Consider the following 21,191-nt stretch of genomic DNA (forward strand, 5'->3'; position numbering starts at 1 on the left):
CATTGCAAATATGTTTAAATGAGTTACTGAAAGCAGTACTCTGAAATGGGATCATGTAGAATAGCTCAGACGGAGGCTTTCTTATGGAGTTTTATTTAACATTGCCCAGCTAGTACATGTTATCGGTTCCAACATCGCTAGTCAACCAATCAACCCGGGTCTCATGCTCACGCGACTACGTGGCTCATTGGGCCAATCAAAGCTCATCAATGCAATGCAGATACAACATTCTACAGATCAATTAATAGTTTTTAAACCTATGTTGTGAGTAAAGAGAAGAAAATACTAATAATATTGTTGCAAGGCCTGTACGCATTGCCTTCACATGGTTTTGCAAAGCTGTACATGTCTTAAAGATATTGATGTGGATGGTTCCAACATTCTCATATATTCTCGTTTTTTACATTTCTCACAGTGGAAATATGTTTTTGAATGAGTTTCTTAATGTGGCGTTTTAAGATGGGATGTATGAAATTACAATATTGTGGCGAGCAGCACGGGAAGGACGAGACGGGAGCCCAGGTTGAACCAACTATGCAGTTCCGTGCCCCATACACCGCACGACTACGGACTGCCTTTATTAACAACCACGAACATAACAGAAACACGGGACACCTGACCAACACACACAACACTCTCACTAATGGTCCCGATCACACTACACATCACACAACAATGGAACAACACACAATTAACACACAACCAATAAAGACCCCAAACCCGTTAACCCCACTTAACCTAACAACAGAATAAATTAACAAAACCCCTTTTGTCAACTGACAACCCCAATTCCCAGAATCCCCGCGGCTCCAAAACATGGCGCCCACACCCGTGGTCGCCACACAATGTAAGCCCATGTTGCAAATATAACAACAAAAAAAACATCTAAAATGTTGATGCATGATTAAGCTTTATTATGCTTGACTATATATATATGGAAATAATACAATTCCAGGTCTTCTGGAAATGTTTTTGGTCGCTGTGTCATAAGTCAGCTTAATATTTAATATATTGTTGTTTAAGGTCCACTCATTAACGAGAAAATCTCAAACTGGCACTGCATGTTGAAAAGGTTGCTGACCCCTGCTGTACGTAATCTCCGCATGGGTCCCGACGCTGGTGAAAGGCATGAAGGCTGCAGGTCTGTGGACGGGGCCAGAGGCTGCAGGTCTGTGGACGGGGCCATAGGCTCGCTCCAAACAGTAGGTGCATTGGCCCCACCTCCTCGTAGGAATGACCACCCTCCTCTGTTTATCATACTCAGGCAATTACCCGCGTCTGGACAGCCATGACTTCAAGCTCGGAAGGCAGGCTGCAACAAGTCCGCTGCAGCCATATAACCCTATAAATACGCTTCATAACAAGGTCCATAAACCCTACAGCCACTCTCTCTGAAGGACCACTGAGGAGCCCTACGTGCAGACACCGGGACAACCAAGGTAAGCGGCTCCCTAAACGACCATGGGAACCTGGTTCCTGTCTATCCAGGGTCTCCCGTCTTATCATTCTGAACCAGGTTCCCTTAAACACTGCTACGCGCGTTGCTTTTTTGGCTTAAGCGCCCCGCGGTGTTCGGTGTCTGGAGCACAATGAACTGAGTTAGAAGTGCATGTGGTAGATCGACAGGAGCCGGACTCTTACGATTGCTTTTATTTCTGAATAAACAAATATCACTTCACTGAAAAAAACAAGTAGTAGCCTATGACTAGACTACGCGTTGTCCCAAAATGTATAGTAATGGCATTTAAATAACATCCTTTTAGTTTCATCAATTAATTGAAGTACATGTCTTCGACTGTTAAGCTACTTTATTCAAGTTTCAAGTTGGTAAGCTATCTAAATATACTACCAATGCTTGTGATCCATATGACATGGTTATTACGGTTATTTACAATGACATGAGCCTGCCTAGAACATCTGCAGGCTGTAAAAGAAAGCGCCTGCAATTCCCTCTCCAGAGGTGCCATGCTTAAACTTTACGCAGTGGCCCAACCGGGGCTACAGCGTAACCTAAGCTCACCTCCTGTCGACCACCGTTACAATTGACCTTAACATGCAATTTGGGTGATCGGACATCAGTCGGATATCAATTGAAACTCGCTGAAACTAATCCAACACCTTCTTGGTCATCGGTGTCCAGATTTATTTCGGATATTGCTTTCGCTGAATACAATAATTCTGAATTCTGGATTAAAGTATCTACGTGGACGGTCCGCATATGTATCCCGGCGATCTGCAATGGTAGCAGACTTGTGTTTTCACTTATTGCGGCAAGTGGCTTCTTCGGTTTGAACCTTTGGAATATCTGAGGTGCGGCCACGTGTGGTGCGCAAACAATAAACCAACGACGAAACACAATAAGGAGATTTAAACATTTGTTTCACAGGTGATTTAAAGGTTTGTTTCACAGGTGATTTAAACCTTTGTTTCACAGCATATCAACAAAGTATTGTGGCGAGTATTGTTGGCAGGGTGAAGGGACGTAAGCGGCCGGCAACCAGGAAGCTTTATTAATTGAGCTTGCATGTAGTGACGTCACATTGCAATGACCGCATCCATTCGGAAGCATGGGAATGTTATGCGTAGCAGGGGTGTTGCATAATACTCTGGGCGCTATACCAAAGCACTTTCTGCGGGCCCGCTTCTTCTGTTGATATAATATCTGGTTTTAAAATGTTTTTAAAAAATAACAGATGTTTGCACCACCTTTCTTTAATTTGTTTGTTCAATTATACACACTTTGGTTAGAAAAATATTTATTTTGGATATTGAAAGAAATGCAAGTGACAGTTCTTCATGGTTTGTTTTTTGCCTTACGGCTACTGTGTAACATCTTCTCGAGGGTTCTCTGGATCTCCTCGTGACTCTTGTACCCGCACAGGTTCGGGTGTGGGTGTTGGCTGTACCGGGGCAGGCCTCATAACAATGCTGTTTGCCGACGCTTGTAACTAAGAAAAAATACAAAGCAATCTTTTTACAAACATGTTTACAAGCGGGGAACTACCCCAAAGGTATACGTGGCTAAAGCTATAATGGAGGTTTACCTATAGTAACAGTTCTGTTACCGACCAATATCTGCTAACTAGCAGCTCTCGTGCAGGGTGCTGCATCATATGGCCAGCCGGATCGATCACATGATATAGGATATACACTCTCAGGAAAACCTGAGGCGTTCGAATAGCGGTCTGGTGATCTAAATAAACAAGACCCTGGATTCAGGGATTTAGCCTGTGTCTGGGGGACGACACAGACGAAGAGCAAAACAACCATGGAAACAAAGGTGTTTGGTAGCGAGTACCTAACACCCCAGCTAGAAACATACAGGGCTCACAACCAAACGGTCGAGCTAACACATCTTTACAGAGACTGTCAACATCAAGAAGCCACAACCCAAAGAGGACAAAGTTCAACCAAGGGTACTTACAATTTGAAGAGCAACACGGCCATGGCAAGTCGGCGTCCGATTTGCAGTCTTCTCCTTCTTTCAGCTCACGCTATTCCTGAGAAGCTCGCCCAACGTTTACTCGTGTCTGGCCTCTCTGTCGGTCAGTCTCCCTTTCTCTCTCCAACATTGGGTTTCTCTGTCTCTTTTTAGTCGGCTGATCCATGATGAATGTAACAATCCCTTCGCTACTTGTGTTTATATCGAGCCGGTTCCGTGTTTGTTGGTTTGTAGTAGTGTTGACTCGTTCGCGAACGAATAAGTTCGAATGAACGAATCGTTAAGACGAACGAACTGAACTGGTTCCTCTCTCTCGTTCGTCTCGTTCGCCTCGTTCGTTCTCAGACTTGACTCCTCCCAGACCCACTAGTCGCTGACTCGCTGACAGTTCGTTCACTCACTGTGTGAGTGGTGAGGAGGGACCGACTGAGAGACGTCACGACTCACGAGAGCCAGCCAATCGTATGCTGTTCTAGGACTGAGTCTAGGACGCTCTCGTTGAATTTTAGTCAATGAGAGACAGAAATCAACCGGTTTAATGGGGAAAAAACAAATGGGCTTAGTGACTAGCTATCTATTGTTCACATTGGCCATCTGTTGCATGGACGTATTTAAAGGATGCATTGTACATATTTATAATTCGAAATTCGTCCCAGCCTTTATACCACATTTTTCACCACCTACCAGCTCTCGTTGTGAAGACTAGTCACCGCGCAATTCGTTTCAATGGAAATCGCGACAGTATACTGTCAACACAAAGTGTACATATTTATCATTTTAAATTCGTCTCAGCCTTTATACCAGAAACTCTAGAGTCTATAGTGTAGTGACCCTGGGACATTTAAAGAGTTTGTGTGTTATGTGTTGCATTGTATTTCGTTGTCCCTTATGACGGTTGTTCTCTGTGCATGCATTGGATGTTCTTCTTGTCAATCAGTGTGGGGGGCGAATCATCAGGCCAGCTGGGGGAGGGCCTTGGGAGAACAGGAGGGTGGGGGCTTGCACGTTGAAGGGACTGGGTTGGGGGGTTGCCCGGGTAACCGGTTTTTGTTAGTGTGGCTTTTTGCCGTTGGTTACGGGTTTTCAGTGACCTGGTTTGTTACATTAAAGTTCCTTCAAGTACTCATGACTGGACATCGTTATGTCACCGGCGAGGTCATTACAATAGCGTATAACTGCGTTGTCTGATGACAGTTTAATGCATTTTTCACAATTAACCAGCTCTCGTTTTGAAGGCAGTGTTAATTTTGGCAGCTAGATTTAGTCTTCGGCTGCACAGGGTTGTTTATGGGAGCCTAAAACACCCGGGACACCCACCATCATTGCTAAATCAAGTCTATTATTTTGCTGATATGTTAAACATCCAATAATCAACTACACCCCCCATCCTGCTGCGTTTGGTTAAAGTTGTAATGTTGACGTATGAGAATGAGAATGAAGGAGGCGCTGAGTCTGAGCCGTTCATTCCATGATTCGATTCACCGCTACCGGAAACTCGACTGAATGAACGAACAAACGGGGGGCTGAGTCTGACTGACTCAGAGAACCGTGTATGATTCGATTCACCGCTACCGGAAACTCGACTGAACCAACGAACGAACGATTCGCGAACGATTCCTCATGGCGAACTGAATGACGCGAACTGATTTGCGGAAACGAATCACTAAATCCAACCCTAGTTTGTAGTGCCGTAAAGCAATTCGGTGCTTCGCGAGACCCGAGACTCCCGCGAGAGTGGGCGGCGCTAGGGGGAGTCGAACAGCGACCAATCGACCCATAAAGGGTTATAGAACCATCACAATGACTCTTAACCCGTTATGTTTAGGTCAACTAAGCCAAAAAAGTTGCATAGTTCCCCTTTAACTGCTGACCAAAAGGTATCCTCCATGTGCTTCTTCATTGACGCAGGAGGCGTTCAAATCCCTCCACGGCGATAACTGACATCCAGGGAAAGCGCTCCCGCAAATCTTTTTTCTCCTCTGATTGGTTATTTGATTTGAAGCAGAAAGGGTTGCGTAAATGTATGAATCCCACTAAGCGTGCAAGGTTTGGACAAGGAGCCATTCCATGTTACCTGATAAGTGCGATTCATCAGGTAGGACGTGAACCAGGAAAGGGCAGATTCAGCTATGCCACGTTCGGCGAGAGTGGCGAGGAGGATCTGGTGGTTCACAGTGTCAAATGCTGCAGACAGGTCAAGGAGAATGAGAACCGACGAGAGGGACGAGGCTCTGGCCGCCCGGAGGGACTCAGTCACCGCGAGGAGAGCCGTCTCAGTGGAGTGTGCTTTTTTGAAGCCTGACTGGTGAGGGTCAAGCAGGTTGCTAGATGAGAGATAGGAGGACAGTTGGTTAGCGACGGCACGTTCCAATGTTTTAGAGAGGAATGAAAGAAGAGATACCGGTCTGTAATTCTGGATGTCAGTGGTATCAAGGGTTGGTTTTTTGAGGAGAGTCTTTATTCTGGCAGTCTTGAAAGACGTTGAAACAATGCCAGAAGTGAGGGAGGAGTTAATAAGTGTGGTTAGAAATGGCAGGATGTCGTTTGACACAGCCTGGAGGAGGGAGGAAGGGATAGTGTCAAGGGGGCAGGTGGTGGCATGGTTAGATGTTATAATTCTGTTGACCTCGTCTGAGGTGAGAGGGATGAATTGGGTAAAGACAGAGGTGGGGGTCGGGGGAGGGAGGATGGTGGCAGTGATTAAAGAGGAGCTAATGTCCTTTACTTTCTGGGTAAAGTAGGTAACAAAGTCATCAGCAGTGAGGCAGGAAGGAGGAGGAGGGGAGGGAGGGTTGAGGAGGGAAGAGAACAAGGAAAACAGTTTCCTGGGGTTTGAGGCGGAGGAGTTAATTTTGTCCGGTAGAAGGCAGATTTGGCTGTTGACACAGTGGAGGTGAAATCAGAGAGAAGAAACAGATAGTGAGATAGATCATTAGGACAGTCTGATCTCTTCTATTTCCTCTCAGCTGCCCGCAACTCTGCTCTATGGGTCTGCAGAGATTCGGACAGCCAAGGATGGGGGGGTGAAGATCGCGCCGGTCTGGAGTGGAAGGGACAGAGGGAGTCCAAAGAGGAGGAGAGGGAGGATAGCAGAGTGTCAGAGGATTCCTCTGTGGATAGTTGAGAGAATTGTTCAATAGAAGGTAGTGAAGACAGAACAGTTGAGGCAAACGTAGAGGGAGAGAGAGTTTTGAGGTTGCGGCGGGTGGTGACAATGTGGGGACTAGAGAGGAGGGGGGGAGAGGACTTTAAGGGGAGAGAAAAAGCAACAAAGTGATGGTCAGACACGGGGAGTGGGGTAACAGAGAGAGCAGAGGTGCCACAGGACCTTGTGAATATCAGGTCAAGCTGGTTCCCTGCCCTGTGTGTGGGAGGAGAAGGGGATAGTGTTAAGTCAAAGGTGGCAAAAAAGTTGGTTAATTCAGGTGAGTGCAACTTCTCTGGCAGGATGTTAAAGTCGCCAAGTATAACGAGTGGTGTGCCATTTTCAGGAAAGCAGCTGAGAAGGGCATCCATTTCGTCATAGAAGTCACAAAGGGGACCAGGGGGACGGTAGATTACCACAATGAAGAGATTAATAGGAAGGGTGACAGTGACAGCGTGGAGTTCAAATGCAGATCTGGCCAAGTGTTGTAGTGGAAGGACCTGATAGGACCACATCGGAGAGATGAGGAGTCCGGTCCCTCCTCATCGCCCCGAAGGTCTAGGGGTGTGTGAGAAAGAGTAAATAGTGGAAAGGGCAGCAGGAGTGGCAGAGTTCTCTGGAGTCATCCAGGTCTCTGTCAGGGCCAGGAAATGGAGGGTATTGAGGGTAGGCCGAAATTGAAGGTAGGCCGAAATAGAGTCTGCCTTTTTGACCGCTGACTGCCAATTCCAGAGTCCTCCCATCACTTCAAGGTCAGTGATGGCGATGGTGGGTAAATGGCGTAGATTGGATGGGTTACGACGCCGAGCAGAGGATCTATTGTGGCGTCATCTATGAGTAGAGATTCTAACGATAATTGAAGTACGACACATAACTACAACACCGTGGCCTCTAAGGTCTTCCTCGAGGGACTCCCACAGAGAGACTCCCTTAGTCTTTGTTTCCCGGGTCTTGACTCCCACAGAGAGACTCCCTTAGTCTTTGTTTCCCGGGTCTTGACTCCCACAGAGAGACTCCCTTAGTCTTTGTTTCCCGGGTCTTGACTCCCACAGAGAGACTCCCTTAGTCTTTGTTTCCCGGGTCTTCGTTTACTGGGTCCTGACGCTGCTAACACTTAGACTTTAAATGCACATGGTAGCTAAGGCAGCCTTAGCTCCGCCCAGTCAATCAAGCTTATTGTTCACACCTTGTGACCGAAACTAGACTCAACGACCTTACTATCAACAACAACACAGCAAAAACCAACACTGCAGATCTAGGGTTAAAGTTAGTACAACCAATTGCAATGCCAAACACTAGAATTCTTACCTTCAAGACTCACCACAGCTAGATATGAGACAACCTTCTTAAAGACAAAATGTAATGTAACTTAAGTTTGTTTTTCAATCCTTCATTTTAACTCAGTCCCAACAGAGTACACTATTAAAGCAGCACCCACCTTGAAAAATGAATCTTGAATTTTTACAATTGCCTTTTTCTAAAAGTGTGGCCGTTAGAGTATTATGCTAACATGCATGTGTGCATTAGTGTACATACTACCGAAATGACGGCCATCTTGGAAAAGGTCCCCATCTTAAATTTTTATTGGCCATCCAATTTTTCCAAAAGGTTGCCTCAACAGTTGTTTTTGTATATGAAATAACTACCATTCAATAAATAACTTGTCATTTCACAGTGTACTGGTATTCTGGTTCAATTTTATATTATTTAATAAGTGAGAGAGAGAGAGAGCTGATAGGAGACAGGATGGAAGGAGTCAAAAATAGATGGAGAAATAAAAGAGGAGAAAGTGGGAGCGCTGCCAGCTGGGATGGCTGCGTCTGCTTAGTCCCCCCAAACACACACACACACACACACACACACACACACACACACACACACACACACACACAGACACACACACATACACACACACACACACACACACACACACACACACACACAGACACACACACACACACACACACACACACACACACACACACAGACACACACACATACACACAGACACACACACACACAGACACACACACACACACACACACACACACACACACACACACACACAGACACACACACATACACACAGACACACACACACACACACACACACACACACACACACACACACACACACACAGACAGACACACACACATACACACAGACACACACACACACACACACACACACACACAGACACACACACATACACACACACACACACACAAAAACATACACACCAACACACTAGCACATAGACACGCACACGTACAGAGACACGTGTGTACTGTATGTCGCATTACCTGTGCGTGCTTGTGTGTGTGGCGAGGCCTTCCTACTTAGCCACCATGGCCCCAAATTGAACCCCCCTAAATATAAAAGAAACTGTAAATGTAGACACAAACGTAACTGTTAATGTATACATAAACTTAAACACATGGAACATACAGACACAGCTTACGAGAACGCTAAAAATTCAATAAATGCACACACTTGCATTAGTTAAACATCAATTTTTATTACTTATCTAATCTATTATAACTTTATAATGCAAGGCATGCTTGCGGCTGGCAAGCAGTCCTTGCATGCTTGCCACTACCCTCTGGCTTGTGGTTTGAAGTTTACCAGGGGGTGGATAAACCTGTTTCAATTCACCGATCTCATTATTCATTGTCTCAAGCTTACCTCAGCGTTTTGCGTCATATGGCCACACAGAAGCACGCACACTCTATGGGCCAGGGGGAGAAGGTCGTAAACTGTTGAAAAAAAGCATTGTCACCAATCCATAGATCTGGTCCTCCCAATGAGGCGGGACATGGGAGGCTGCCCACGCCATTGGGTAAGGGCATTGGAAGCTGCCCACGCCATTGGGTAAGGGCATGGGAGGCTGCCCACGCCATTGGATAAGGGGCGGCACAATTCGGGGCTGCAGACCTCATATCACGGTTAAAGTGTGAAAAAGAGACCTGCTTCTCTTTCAACTATGTTCATCCTGGGGGTATGTAAACACTAATATATTAATTTATAACACATGTTTAGAAATATCTGGACCGGCTGTTGTCATTCTCTGCTGTAATAATTAGCAACGGTTACCACAAGGCAGTGTTTGGGAGAGTGTTAGGGTCAGCCCTCCACAGCGGACCGCGGCATCCATTGCCTAAGTAAAGCTAACCGCCAAGAGGATTACTCATTCAGATGTTTCCAACCTTAGCATCATAATAAGACGCTGACAGACAAGTGAATGTTGACCACCTATGAGTAAGACATTCCATAGTTTTTCTGTGTTATTTAGATGACAAACTCAAAAGCATGCTCAGTGGGCAGCAGGCCATGGTAGTGCCGGCTCCCGTTATGAGCAGAGCTTCACCGTCCACATCTGCATGGGGACGCACCCTGAGTGTTTATGGCTTTATGATTTTATCCGTCAAAAGTTGAGAAAGCTGATTCTTTACCTCCTTCCGTCTTTCATACAGTACTCAGCCATGGCCCTTCAGGGAGTGATTCTCTATCTATTAGGTATGCTATCATCTAATGATATACCACTTTATTTTTTAGCACTGTTGAAACTGCCTGCACCTTTATTGCATCTTTTCTTTGTTCCAGTCCTGTTTCCAGCTGCCCTTCTCATCGGTAAGTTGGCCTTTATATTGTATCCTCATAGCGTACGACACCGGCTGATGGCTTCTCACTAGGTGTGATGTGGTCTGCATCATCGCTACGAGCGCTATGCTTTACCTTCTGCCTGCTGCCTGCTGCTTAAGCTATCGTAAATAAAGAAACACAGATGCCTTCAAATCTAAATGCAACTTCACAGATCAGTTCAAATGATCCATAATAAATGAGGAAATAAGGCAAACCTCTTAATGATGTGTAAAATATCCTTAATAATGAATGATTAGTTAATAATTAGTTAATAATCCAAAGTGTTGAACATGTTGCGGTTGAGCGTGCTGCCATGATGCCCTCGTTGGCATGAGCCCATGTGATCATTTGGGACAATGTCGAATAACACATCGGTTGCTCTTGACTTAAATGATAAGATAGTTATTCAAACATTGATTGGAGTGTTTCAAATACTGTGCTTGTATTTTAAGAACATTATGTCAGCGAGCAGTTAATGGTTCTAACAATAGGGAGAACAAAAGGTAGAGCGAATGTTGAGAACCATTGGTTACAAACATGAACCCATTTTATTTTCACTCTCGAATCTCTGGATCAGCAATATATATAGAATGAATGTAATGCAAATTGAAAATTTGGTTAGGCATTTAAGTAGTGAAACCAAATCGATGTAGATAATCAATATTAAAAGCCATCACACAGTGGCTTCACCACCTGAGAGATCAAATCACTGAACAATGACAGGTAAAGATAATATGATATAAAAACATTGTGTATAAACCTATGATTAAAGTCTACTCTATAAGAGCATATCAATGAAAACAGACAGGCCGTGTTTATGGACACTTTCTTGAACGTCCTGTTTTGATGGCCCTTGTTAATTCATATTCACTACTACTGCTCTTTCCCATGATACCAACTCCTGCAGAAGACTCACCAAACAGCCATCCTGATGGCCCGCCCATGGCTTGTGGACGACTTGACAGTGTGAAACTGTTGCGCAAGAAATCCAGCAACAGTATCTGCTGTGGAGACGAACAGTACAGTCCTGACACCCACTGCTGCTGCGGGGATGGACCGCTCCGTACTGAAGCCCGGGGCTGCTCCCGCTGCTGTGAACAGGACAAGAACCAAGCTCCCTTAGGTCATCTCTCTCTGTTTGAATCTAATGTATATAAGATGAAAGTCACAACATTGTGCGTCAACCATGCCATCCTTCCACAGCCTGCTGTGGCGAACGGCCCTTCGACCTCAGCTCAGCCGTCTGTTGTGGACTGCAGATCCTGGCCCACCCAGGGGCCCTGTTCCGATGCTGCGGAGGAGGTAAGATGTGTGACACCTTGTGTTTGAATTTGAATGAAATTTGAGTGTTCAGGTGTTCAGGGCCGGCCTGTGCTCTGGGCTTTGTCTTCTGGTCCCCTCATTGCATCAATGCATACAAGCTCTCCACTCGGGTCGTTGCTTAAGGGGAAAACTATCTAGGGTGAGAAACTAACCACGGCATACTTCCCCAACATACTGTCAGCAGCATCCTAATCTGCTCTGTTGGCTTTTCTTTTATGTATTATTTAACTAATGCACTATGTACAGCACTTTGGGCCGTGCGAGCGCTGTCTTAAAGGGGTGATATTCTGCCACCAGGTGTGAGGCAAGCCTGGGGATCATTGAGCTGGAGGGCTAGGGCTTAAAAAGGCTGAGGCTGAAGCTAGGGAGGGGGGATTCTGGAGGGTTAGCACACTACGGACAGGACCTGTGTGATCGTCTGGGGTTGCTGTACGGCTGACGGGAAAGAGATAGGTGGAAGGTGTTGGATTGGTTGGACTATATCACAAAGGAGGTGGATGACCCGTCCCGGTGGTTGAATTTACACGGTAAATAAACCATCTCTTTGAACTGCTCTGTGTGTGGCATCGTATTATCTGTCCAACTGGGTGGCATGGAAACCCCACACCCACAGGCCTGCTACAGTATGTATAAAGGTTTCACATCAATGCCGTGAAGACTTGCAGGAATACACCCCTTCTGAAAGCTTTGTCTACTTGCACAAATTAATCTCCCTTTGATAGAATATCTTGGTGTTGGAACATGAAACAAGGCACAACCTGACATGTAGTATTCCAGGAAATGCTATGGAAAACACCTTATCAAATACCATGAAAACACATTTGCTTGCTGCTTCTGTGAATCATCTGTGAACTGATCATTAATTGCTGTCCTTTGGACTCTGTCACATCTGAGCCCATTTATGTCCAACCGCTGAGTGACATTCTGCCTGAACGCTTTAAAGCTGGGCAGTACTTCTTAAAAAATTGCCTACAAAAATTGCAAACATGCGTAGAACATTTTCAGACAGATATTGTTGGCAAACATCAGTAGCCTCCCAGGTCGTACTTAATCCCTTACTATTGCCTTTGTTGTAATATCAAAGGGAGATCATATCCATTTACAACTTCTTTAATCTTATGAAAACAAAGCTTATCCTTTGAACATGTTCCTCCTGAGACCTGTTCAATTACAGCCCTCCTGAGATTACAGTGCAAACATTGCAGGCATTGACGATAATGCAACACCCGGAATGAAAGCCACCATAATATATGTGGACTGAGGGGAGAACCGTTATATCGGAGCCGGCCCAGGGTCCAGAAATGATTGAAAAAAACAATATACAAATCTTGAATATTGTAAATCGAATTGCATTGAACTGACAAAAACAATAACTCATAATACAAACCTGTACATTATATGTTGTGTTTGACTTTATTTTTGACCATATTTTGACACAAATAATCGGACGACTCGAAAAACCTCCGTGACCCCCTGATTGAAGACCAGTACACCTTAACCCTAACCCTAACCGTCTAGAATATTACAGTATGCAGTCAGTTGATGAATCCAGGAAAAGATCTCAGTGTTTGAGAACCTTGTGTTTCTGCAGAGGCCTACGACAACAACACCCAGCTGTGCTGTGGACCCATTGACAGCGAGAAGATCCTCTCCAAAGAACACCAGGAGAACATTTGCTGTGGAGACACCCAGTACAGCAACGGGACCCACGAGTGCTTGGGAGACCCTCCTGTAGTCAAGGAGCGCCCAGTGCCCCCTGGGACGCGCTCAGACCGGGCGTCCAGCCCCGGGCCAGCAGGTCTGTCTCCTCCTCACTATCGCACGTGGACATGAACCAGCTCAGTAAAGAGCTGGTTCCCTTACCCTCTCTGCCACGGATATACACAGACCCACGTTCTCCGGTATCTGTGAACATCTCTGGTTCCATCAGACAACACGGACGCTTGTGTTTTCAGCCGTCTATACCAAAGCTGAGACGCAAGCCCCTCCCCTAAAATCCAATGCCAGCTGATTGGACTGTTAATCTACTTAGTATGCACACACCCTCAGCCAGCCAATAGGGTTCTTTATGACACGGCCAATGCTAAAGGTCAAATGGTCATCAGAACAGTAAACGGTTTGTGGGGAAAGGAGGAAAAAAACAGCGAACGAATAAAAAACTGAAACCTTAGTGAAATGATGTTGTTTATCATAGTTATATTTAAATGTAGAGGGTTTATATTTTGTATTAACTGTTTGGTGGTGACGTTGACTAATGCTACTGTGTTGACAGAGTACAGAGGGATTGAGACCTCCTGCAAGAAATGTGGTCAGGGTGAGTAAAAATCCTGGTTCACAACCGTCTACACTCAGAGGTATGATGGTCTGGTCCGCCGTGAACGGGCTTCAGACGACCAGCACAACAAAGAGCAGGAGAGGGGTGGAGCAGAAGGAGTCTCTGCCCCCGGGGCCGTTTGGTCGCATTCTATTAGGATGAAGTATTTGGGCTGTCCTTTTTGGAATTTGCTCTCAATCGTAATGTCCTATTTCTGATAGCATGAGTGAGGTTATGATCTCAAGCTTCAGGGAGCATCACCTTTATAATCACAATCAGGGTTATGTTCAGTGGTGGGTAGAGTACTGAAAATCTATACTCAAGTAAAAGTAAAATTACTTCCTTCAGAATCTACTTGAGTAAAAGTAAATTTTCCAATTAGAAAACCTACTTGAGTAAGAGTAAAAAAGTACTTTGTTATAAAGTTACTCAAATTACAAGTTACTTTAGATTTTTGTATTGAGTGCTTGGATCAGTGAAAAAGACATAACGTGTTTGAATGCGTGCGTGAGGGAGAGAAAGAGATGCACTCTTAAGACATTTCTTCACAAGTTGCTTCATTGCGTGTATTGTTCATTAAACATACATAGGCCTACAACAATATGTACAACAAAAAAAGAAATTTAATTTCAAACTAATTTACACTAAGCTCTGTGCATGTGACAAAATGCACGAGCTTCGTAGCAACACAGTCACACACGAGACTGGCTTGGTTAGCTGATTTGCCGATCAGATTTGTCTTGACATGATGGCGATCCAGCCTACGCATAGCATGCACGCACACTCACAGAGCCAGACACAACAATGATGAACAAGTTCCTGTGTGTCTGCAGAATACAGAACCTGTGTAACGTACTATCTTTAGAATTATATAAACTCTACGTGAACCGTAACCCTGCACCCCCTGGCGAAAATATCTTCCTGCGCGTCTGTATCCATGCGAATCTAGTCCCCAGTCCCTACGTAACGGTGGACTGGTCTCCTCGGCTGTGGAATCGCAACGATGTTGCAACCTAGGGAGGGCGCGTCGCTAACGTGTACGCTTGTATTACAGTCAGCGATGTTTTTATCAAAACGCTCATTTTAATGAAGTCACAATGGAATACGTAATTGAGTATAGAGTAGAATTCTAAATCAAATATTTACTTGCGTAAGAGTAAAATTACGAACTTAAAAAAGGAACTTGAAAAGTACTCGTTACCCGAAAAATGTAGTATTTTACTCATTTGCGTTACTTGTAACGCGTTACTACCCACCACTGGTTATGTTCATAAGAAAAACCTAACGTTGCTTTGTTGGTCAAACTCATTATTATATTATATATACTCTTCATTTTGACAGTCAATTACATAAGAGGATGTAAAGTGTTGGAACCAGGAAACAATGTTGTTTTGACTGAGACAGAACCTTGTGTTTCTGCAGGGGCCTACGACACCAACACCCAGCTGTGCTGTGGACCCATTGACAGCGAGAAGATCCTCTCCAAAGAACACCAGGAGAACATTTGCTGTGGAGACACCCAGTACAGCAACGGGACCCACGAGTGCTTGGGAGACCCTCCTGTAGTCAAGGAGCGCCCAGTGCCCCCTGGGACGCGCTCAGACCGGGCGTCCAGCCCCGGGCCAGCAGGTCTGTCTCCTCCTCACTATCGCACGTGGACATGAACCAGCTCAGTAAAGAGCTGGTTCCCTTACCCTCTCTGCCACGGATATACACAGACCCACGTTCTCCGGTATCTGTGAACATCTCTGGTTCCATCAGACAACACGGACGCTTGTGTTTTCAGCCGTCTATACCAAAGCTGAGACGCAAGCCCCTCCCCTAAAATCCAATGCCAGCTGATTGGACTGTTAATCTACTTAGTATGCACACACCCTCAGCCAGCCAATAGGGTTCTTTATGACACGGCCAATGCTAAAGGTCAAAAGGTCATCAGAACAGTAAACGGTTTGTGGGTAAAGGAGGAAAAAAAGAGCAAACGAATAAAAAACTGAAACCTTAGTGAAATGATGTTGTTTATCATAGTTATATTTAAATGTAGAGGGTATATATTTTGTATTAACTGTTTGGTGGTGACGTTGACTCATGCTACTGTGTTGACAGAGTACAGAGGGATTGAGACCTCCTGCAAGAAATGTGGTCAGGGTGAGTAAAAATCCTGGTTCACAACCGTCTACACTCAGAGGTATGATGGTCTGGTCCGCCGTGAACGGGCTTCAGACGACCAGCACAACAAAGAGCAGGAGAGGGGTGGAGCAGAAGGAGTCTCTGCCCCCGGGGCCGTTTGGTCCCATTCTATTAGGATGAAGTATTTGGGCTGTCCTTTTTGGCATTTGCTCTCGATCGTAATGTCCTATTTCTGATAGCATGAGTGAGGTTATGATCTCAAGCTTCAGGGAGCATCACCTTTATAATCACAATCAGGGTTATGTTCAGTGGTGGGTAGAGTACTGAAAATCTATACTCAAGTAAAAGTAAAATTACTTCCTTCAAAATCTACTTGAGTAAAAGTAAATTTTCCAATTGGAAAACCTACTTGAGTAAGAGTAAAAAAGTACTTTGTTATAAAGTTACTCAAATTACAAGTTACTTTAGATTTTTGTATTGAGTGCTTGGATCAGTGAAAAAGACATAACGTGTTTGAATGCGTGCGTGAGGGAGAGAAAGAGATGCACTCTTAAAACATTTCTTCACAAGTTGCTTCATTGCGTGTATTGTTCATTAAACATACATAGGCCTACAACAATATGTACAACAAAAAATGAAATTTAATTTCAAACTAATGTACACTAAGCTCTGTGCATGTGACAAAATGCACGAGCTTCGTAGCAACACAGTAACACACGAGACTGGCTTGGTTAGCTGATTTGCCGATCAGATTTGTCTTGACATGATGGCGATCCAGCCTACGCATAGCATGCACGCACACTCACAGAGCCAGACACAACAATGATGAACAAGTTCCTGTGTGTCTGCAGAATACAGAACCTGTGTAACGTACTATCTTTAGAATTATATAAATTCTACGTGAACCGTAACCCTGCACCCCCTGGCGGAAATATCTTCCTGCGCGTCTGTATCCATGCGAATCTAGTCCCCAGTCCCTACGTAACGGTGGACTGGTCTCCTCGGCTGTGGAATCGCAACGATGTTGCAACCTAGGGAGGGCGCGTCGCTAACGTGTACGCTTGTATTACAGTCAGCGATGTTTTTATCAAAACGCTCATTTTAATGAAGTCACAATGGAATACGTAATTGAGTATAGAGTAGAATTCTAAATCAAATATTTACTTGAGTAAGAGTAAAATTACAAACTTAAAAAAGGAACTTGAAAAGTACTCGTTACCCGATAAAAATGTAGTTTTTTACTCATTCGCGTTACTTGTAACGCGTTACTACCCACCACTGGTTATGTTCATAAGAAAAACCTAACGTTGCTTTGTTGGTCAAACTCATTATTATATTATATATACTCTTCATTTTGACAGTCAATTACAGAAGAGGCTGTAAAGTGTTGGAACCAGGAAACAATGTTGTTTTGACTGAGACAGAACCTTGTGTTTCTGCAGGGGCCTACGACACCAACACCCAGCTGTGCTGTGGACCCATTGCCAGCGAGAAGATCCTCTCCAAAGAACACCAGGAGAACATTTGCTGTGGAGACACCCAGTACAGCAACGGGACCCACGAGTGCTTGGGAGACCCTCCTGTAGTCAAGGAGCGCCCAGTGCCCCCTGGGACGCGCTCAGACCGGGCGTCCAGCCCCGGGCCAGCAGGTCTGTCTCCTCCTCACTATCGCACGTGGACATGTCCACGCAGGTCTGTCTCCCTCTCACAGCGCATCTGAGCAACATTTAAGTAGTAGTCTGTTTTTTTTTTTAAGTCCAATAAAGTCACTTTTATGAACATTTATATAGTGAGTAGTCATTGAGCCATCCAATAATATGGTCATTAATACCGTTTATAATAGCGGTAGATTATTAATAGCCTCCAAAACTGTCCGTTATCATAGCAGCGGTCTGCTATTCAGAAATTAGTTAATTGGCCAAATCGATCAGAATTGAGCATTCTGACCAGGCTGTGTATTAATTTTCAATAACTTCATGTGGAGGACAGTAGGGTTGTACTGTCTGCGTTAAAGGGGAATTGACACGAGGTGAGGAGGAGAGAACGGTTTGTGGTGCACCGATGACCGCAGGAACAATCCTGGAGTAGGTAACGCTCCTTGGGCAAGGCAGTTGTAACCCTGACCTCATGTCAGTGGTTCAACTGCTGCAATGTTCACTGCTGTTGGAGGTCAGTTTCTTTGCCCCATGGTAGCCAGAAGAAAAGGGTCCTCAGTTGTGCAGACTTTGTGTTGGTCACTCATGATAGGAATAAACCACTAAGTCTCTGGGTCTCCCTTCCTTTCTCCTAGACTCCTCAACTCTTCCGGTATCCTCATTCAGGGAAGAACAACTCAACCAACCCACTGTAAATGTGAGTATACTACACGAAATGACACGTATAAAGAACTAGAATCTAACCAGGACACCGATTTTAAACTAACAATGAAATGAGGGCAGCCATAATCCTAGTCCATAGCTGAACTATTAACCCTCTTACCTGTTCACATAACAAAAGTTCATTGATGGTTGTTTTCTCCATAACATTGGCTTGAATCTGTATCTGCCTCAGAGACCCATCACTGAGCCTGGGGGCCGGTCTCAGAGACCCATCACTGAGCCTGGGGGCCGGCCTCAGAGACCCATCACTGGGCCTGGGGGTCGGCCTGGGGGACCCGTCACTGAGCCTGGGGGCCGGCCTCAGCCTGGAGACGCGGACCTGCGGACCCCCCTGACAGCAGGGGGACAGGCCCTGCTCCGTCTCTGGACTAGGCTGAGGGAGATGCTGCTCAGGTCAGGCCGCAGCTGACCTTTGAGCCGCGACAGGTTCTGTTCCCACACGGTGTGGGAATTGACTCTATGAATCAATTATTGGAAGGGACCAACTAATCTGGTCTGGACTAAGCTAGACCAAACTGGACTTGGGTTACGTTAATGTAACACAATTCCAGTTTGCAAGAAGCTATCTGATACTGTAGAGAAACCTTGAAGATGCATAAATAGTTATCCATGTACTGTTGTTTTAAAGAAGTTATTTTTTTTAAACAATGAAGGTGAATCACAATCTACTAGTTGGGTTTACTACTACTGCTACTGCATTGTTACAACGGCTACTTAGAGTTAAGGCCAAAGTATACTTCTCCGACTCCGTAATCCATAATCCGACTCCGTAACTCCGTAGTTTTTCAAGTCTTATTTTGTGGTTTATTGGTCCTTAATGTGCAAAGTAAACAAGGTGCAAAGTAAATAAGGTGCAAAAGTCAGTCCGTCTCCGTTGCGTCGACGGATAGTTAAAAAATATTGGATGCGCATTTAGAGCTACGTAGAGAGTCTCCGACAGGCTCTCCGGCTACGGAGAGGGTCTCCGACAGGCTCTCCGGCTACGGAGAGGGTCTCCGACAGGCTCTCCGCGTCTGCGCACAGCACTGTACGGGGGAGTATGAAACCAGCCTTAAGGACTACTACTACTACTGCAAATGTATTGTTACGTAGGTAACGGCGTCTTACTATTGTTTATTGTTGAACTAAATGCCTGTGGTGTGTGCCCAACCCTTCAGCCATTTAATTATTTGGAGTATTGAGTGATTAATTATTATTATTAGGATAATTATTCTTATTTTGTTTTATATATTTTTTGTTTTAATATATTAGCAATGATCTCAATAAACTGCAATGTGACACCTATCCCTGTTGTTCTACCATTGTCTTATTTGGATGATTATTCTCTGCTGGTGTTATGATCTCGTCCTCCCCACCACCCAGACAGCTGATCGGGTTTACTCAGCCCCAAGATAAGGCTCTCCGGGAGTCAGTGAGTTGTGGTCAAGGGCTACGTTTTCACGTGTCGTATTTGTCTTGTTTTGCTGCTCATCTGTAAATCAGTGTTTGACATGGCATGTCCATGTGCCCTCTTCAGAACCATTCCCTTAAACCATATTCAGAACCATTCCCCTAAACTGTATTCAGAGCCTTTCCCTTAAACCGTATTCAGAACCATTCCCCTAAACTGTATTCAGAGCCATTCCCTTAAACCGTGTTCAGAGCCATTCCCTTAAACCGTATTCAGAGCCATTACCTTAGACTGTATTCAGAACCATTCCCTTTAACCGTATTCAGAGCCATTCTCTTAAACCGTGTTCAGCGCCATTACCTTAAACCATATTCAGAGTCAACACCTTAAACTATTCAAAGCCATTCCCTTAAACAATATTCAGAACCATTCCCCTAAACTTTATTCAGAACCATTCCCTTAAGCCTCCTTCAGAACCATTCCCTTAAGCCTCCTTCAGAACCATTCCCTTAAGCCTCCTTCAGAACCATTCCCTTAAGCCTCCTTCAGAACCATTCCCTTAAGCCTCCTTCAGAACCATTCCCTTAAGCCTCCTTCAGAACACATTTTATTCGTTTTTCCTTTGATTACCTGAAGGTTCTCCCTTGTCATTCCTCCTGAGTTCTCTGTAGGGTCTTCTCTAATGGGCTCTGAAGGACCAGAGGGTGAGCAGGCGGCCAGAGGTGTGTCAGGAGGGCAAAGGTCAGGGACGATACTAACGTTACGGTTAACTATGTGTCCTCTGGGGGGGGGCGGTGCTGAGCGGGTCAGCTGACCTGGCCTTCAGGCTATAAAGGAGGACCTCATCACCCTCTCTCTCCCTCTTCCCACACAGACAGGTGGGCCCTGATCCATGCCTGGCCGTGTGTTCCCATTATAACACCGGGGGGATCCAGTGTAGAACCAGTGTACCATGCGATACACTGGTTCTACACCCTCTAAATGGTTTTATATTGGTTATAGATTATAAACCCTTTAAACACTCTGTGGGACACACCTAACTGTGAGAGCAGCTTGCTCTACATAAATCCATCCGCCTGCTGCTTTCCCAGCAGGTGTGGTGTTGGTTAGTCGTTACCAGACACCTCCCACTCTGCTCAAGCGCTGGATGAACATCAAGCATTGGATGTTCCACACATCTCTTCTTGCCATCAGGGATGCAAGACTGCACTTCTGTATTCTTTGGAATCTCATTTCTCTTTTTGAACTGAGATTTGGTTTTAGATTCTAAGTTTAAAGGAAATCTAGTTAGGGTTAGCCCTAACCCTAACCCTAACCCTAGTTAGGTGAGTCCTACGAGCATCACTCAAATATGACCCTTCTTAGACTTCTTTCTTTCTTTCTTTCTTTCTTTCTTTCTTTCGTTCTTTCTTTCTTTCTTTCTTTCTTT

The 21,191-nt window shown here is 45.0% G+C and overlaps 1 protein-coding gene across 5 annotated transcripts; it reads left to right on the forward strand.

The window, feature by feature from the left end:
- Positions 1-1,296: 1,296 nt before the first annotated feature.
- LOC307072754 (uncharacterized protein) lies at positions 1,297-19,650 on the forward strand. Of its 5 annotated transcripts, XM_079732215.1 has the most exons (13): positions 1,297-1,439; positions 9,378-9,586; positions 10,062-10,104; positions 10,192-10,218; positions 11,138-11,353; positions 11,434-11,532; positions 13,145-13,351; positions 13,826-13,867; positions 15,290-15,496; positions 15,971-16,012; positions 17,437-17,643; positions 18,285-18,346; positions 18,545-19,650. In XM_079732215.1, exons 2-13 carry the CDS (start codon positions 9,572-9,574, stop codon positions 18,779-18,781), a joined length of 1,404 nt encoding a protein of 467 aa, XP_079588341.1. In that variant the 5' UTR covers positions 1,297-1,439; positions 9,378-9,571; the 3' UTR covers positions 18,782-19,650. The 5 variants fall into 5 exon arrangements, with proteins under 5 accessions (XP_079588341.1, XP_079588343.1, XP_079588344.1 ...); XM_079732217.1 differs by lacking the exon at positions 9,378-9,586; XM_079732216.1 differs by lacking the exon at positions 1,297-1,439 and having other exon boundaries at positions 6,267-9,586.
- The last annotated feature ends 1,541 nt before the right edge of the window (positions 19,651-21,191 follow it).

Source organism: Pollachius pollachius (genome assembly GCF_949987615.1).
Source record: "Pollachius pollachius genome assembly, chromosome: 3".
Lineage (NCBI taxonomy): Eukaryota > Metazoa > Chordata > Actinopteri > Gadiformes > Gadidae > Pollachius > Pollachius pollachius.

What these genes read in the sequence shown, in the direction of transcription:
- LOC307072754 (XM_079732214.1), top strand. Translation starts at nt 9,969, where the DNA reads ATGGGGACGCACCCTGAGTGTTTATGGCTTTATGATTTTATCCGTCAA. An exon ending in CTGCAAGAAATGTGGTCAGG is followed by an intron (nt 13,868 to 15,289) that starts GTGAGTAAAAAT and finishes GTGTTTCTGCAG; the next exon opens with GGGCCTACGACACCAACACC. An exon ending in CTGCAAGAAATGTGGTCAGG is followed by an intron (nt 16,013 to 17,436) that starts GTGAGTAAAAAT and finishes GTGTTTCTGCAG; the next exon opens with GGGCCTACGACACCAACACC.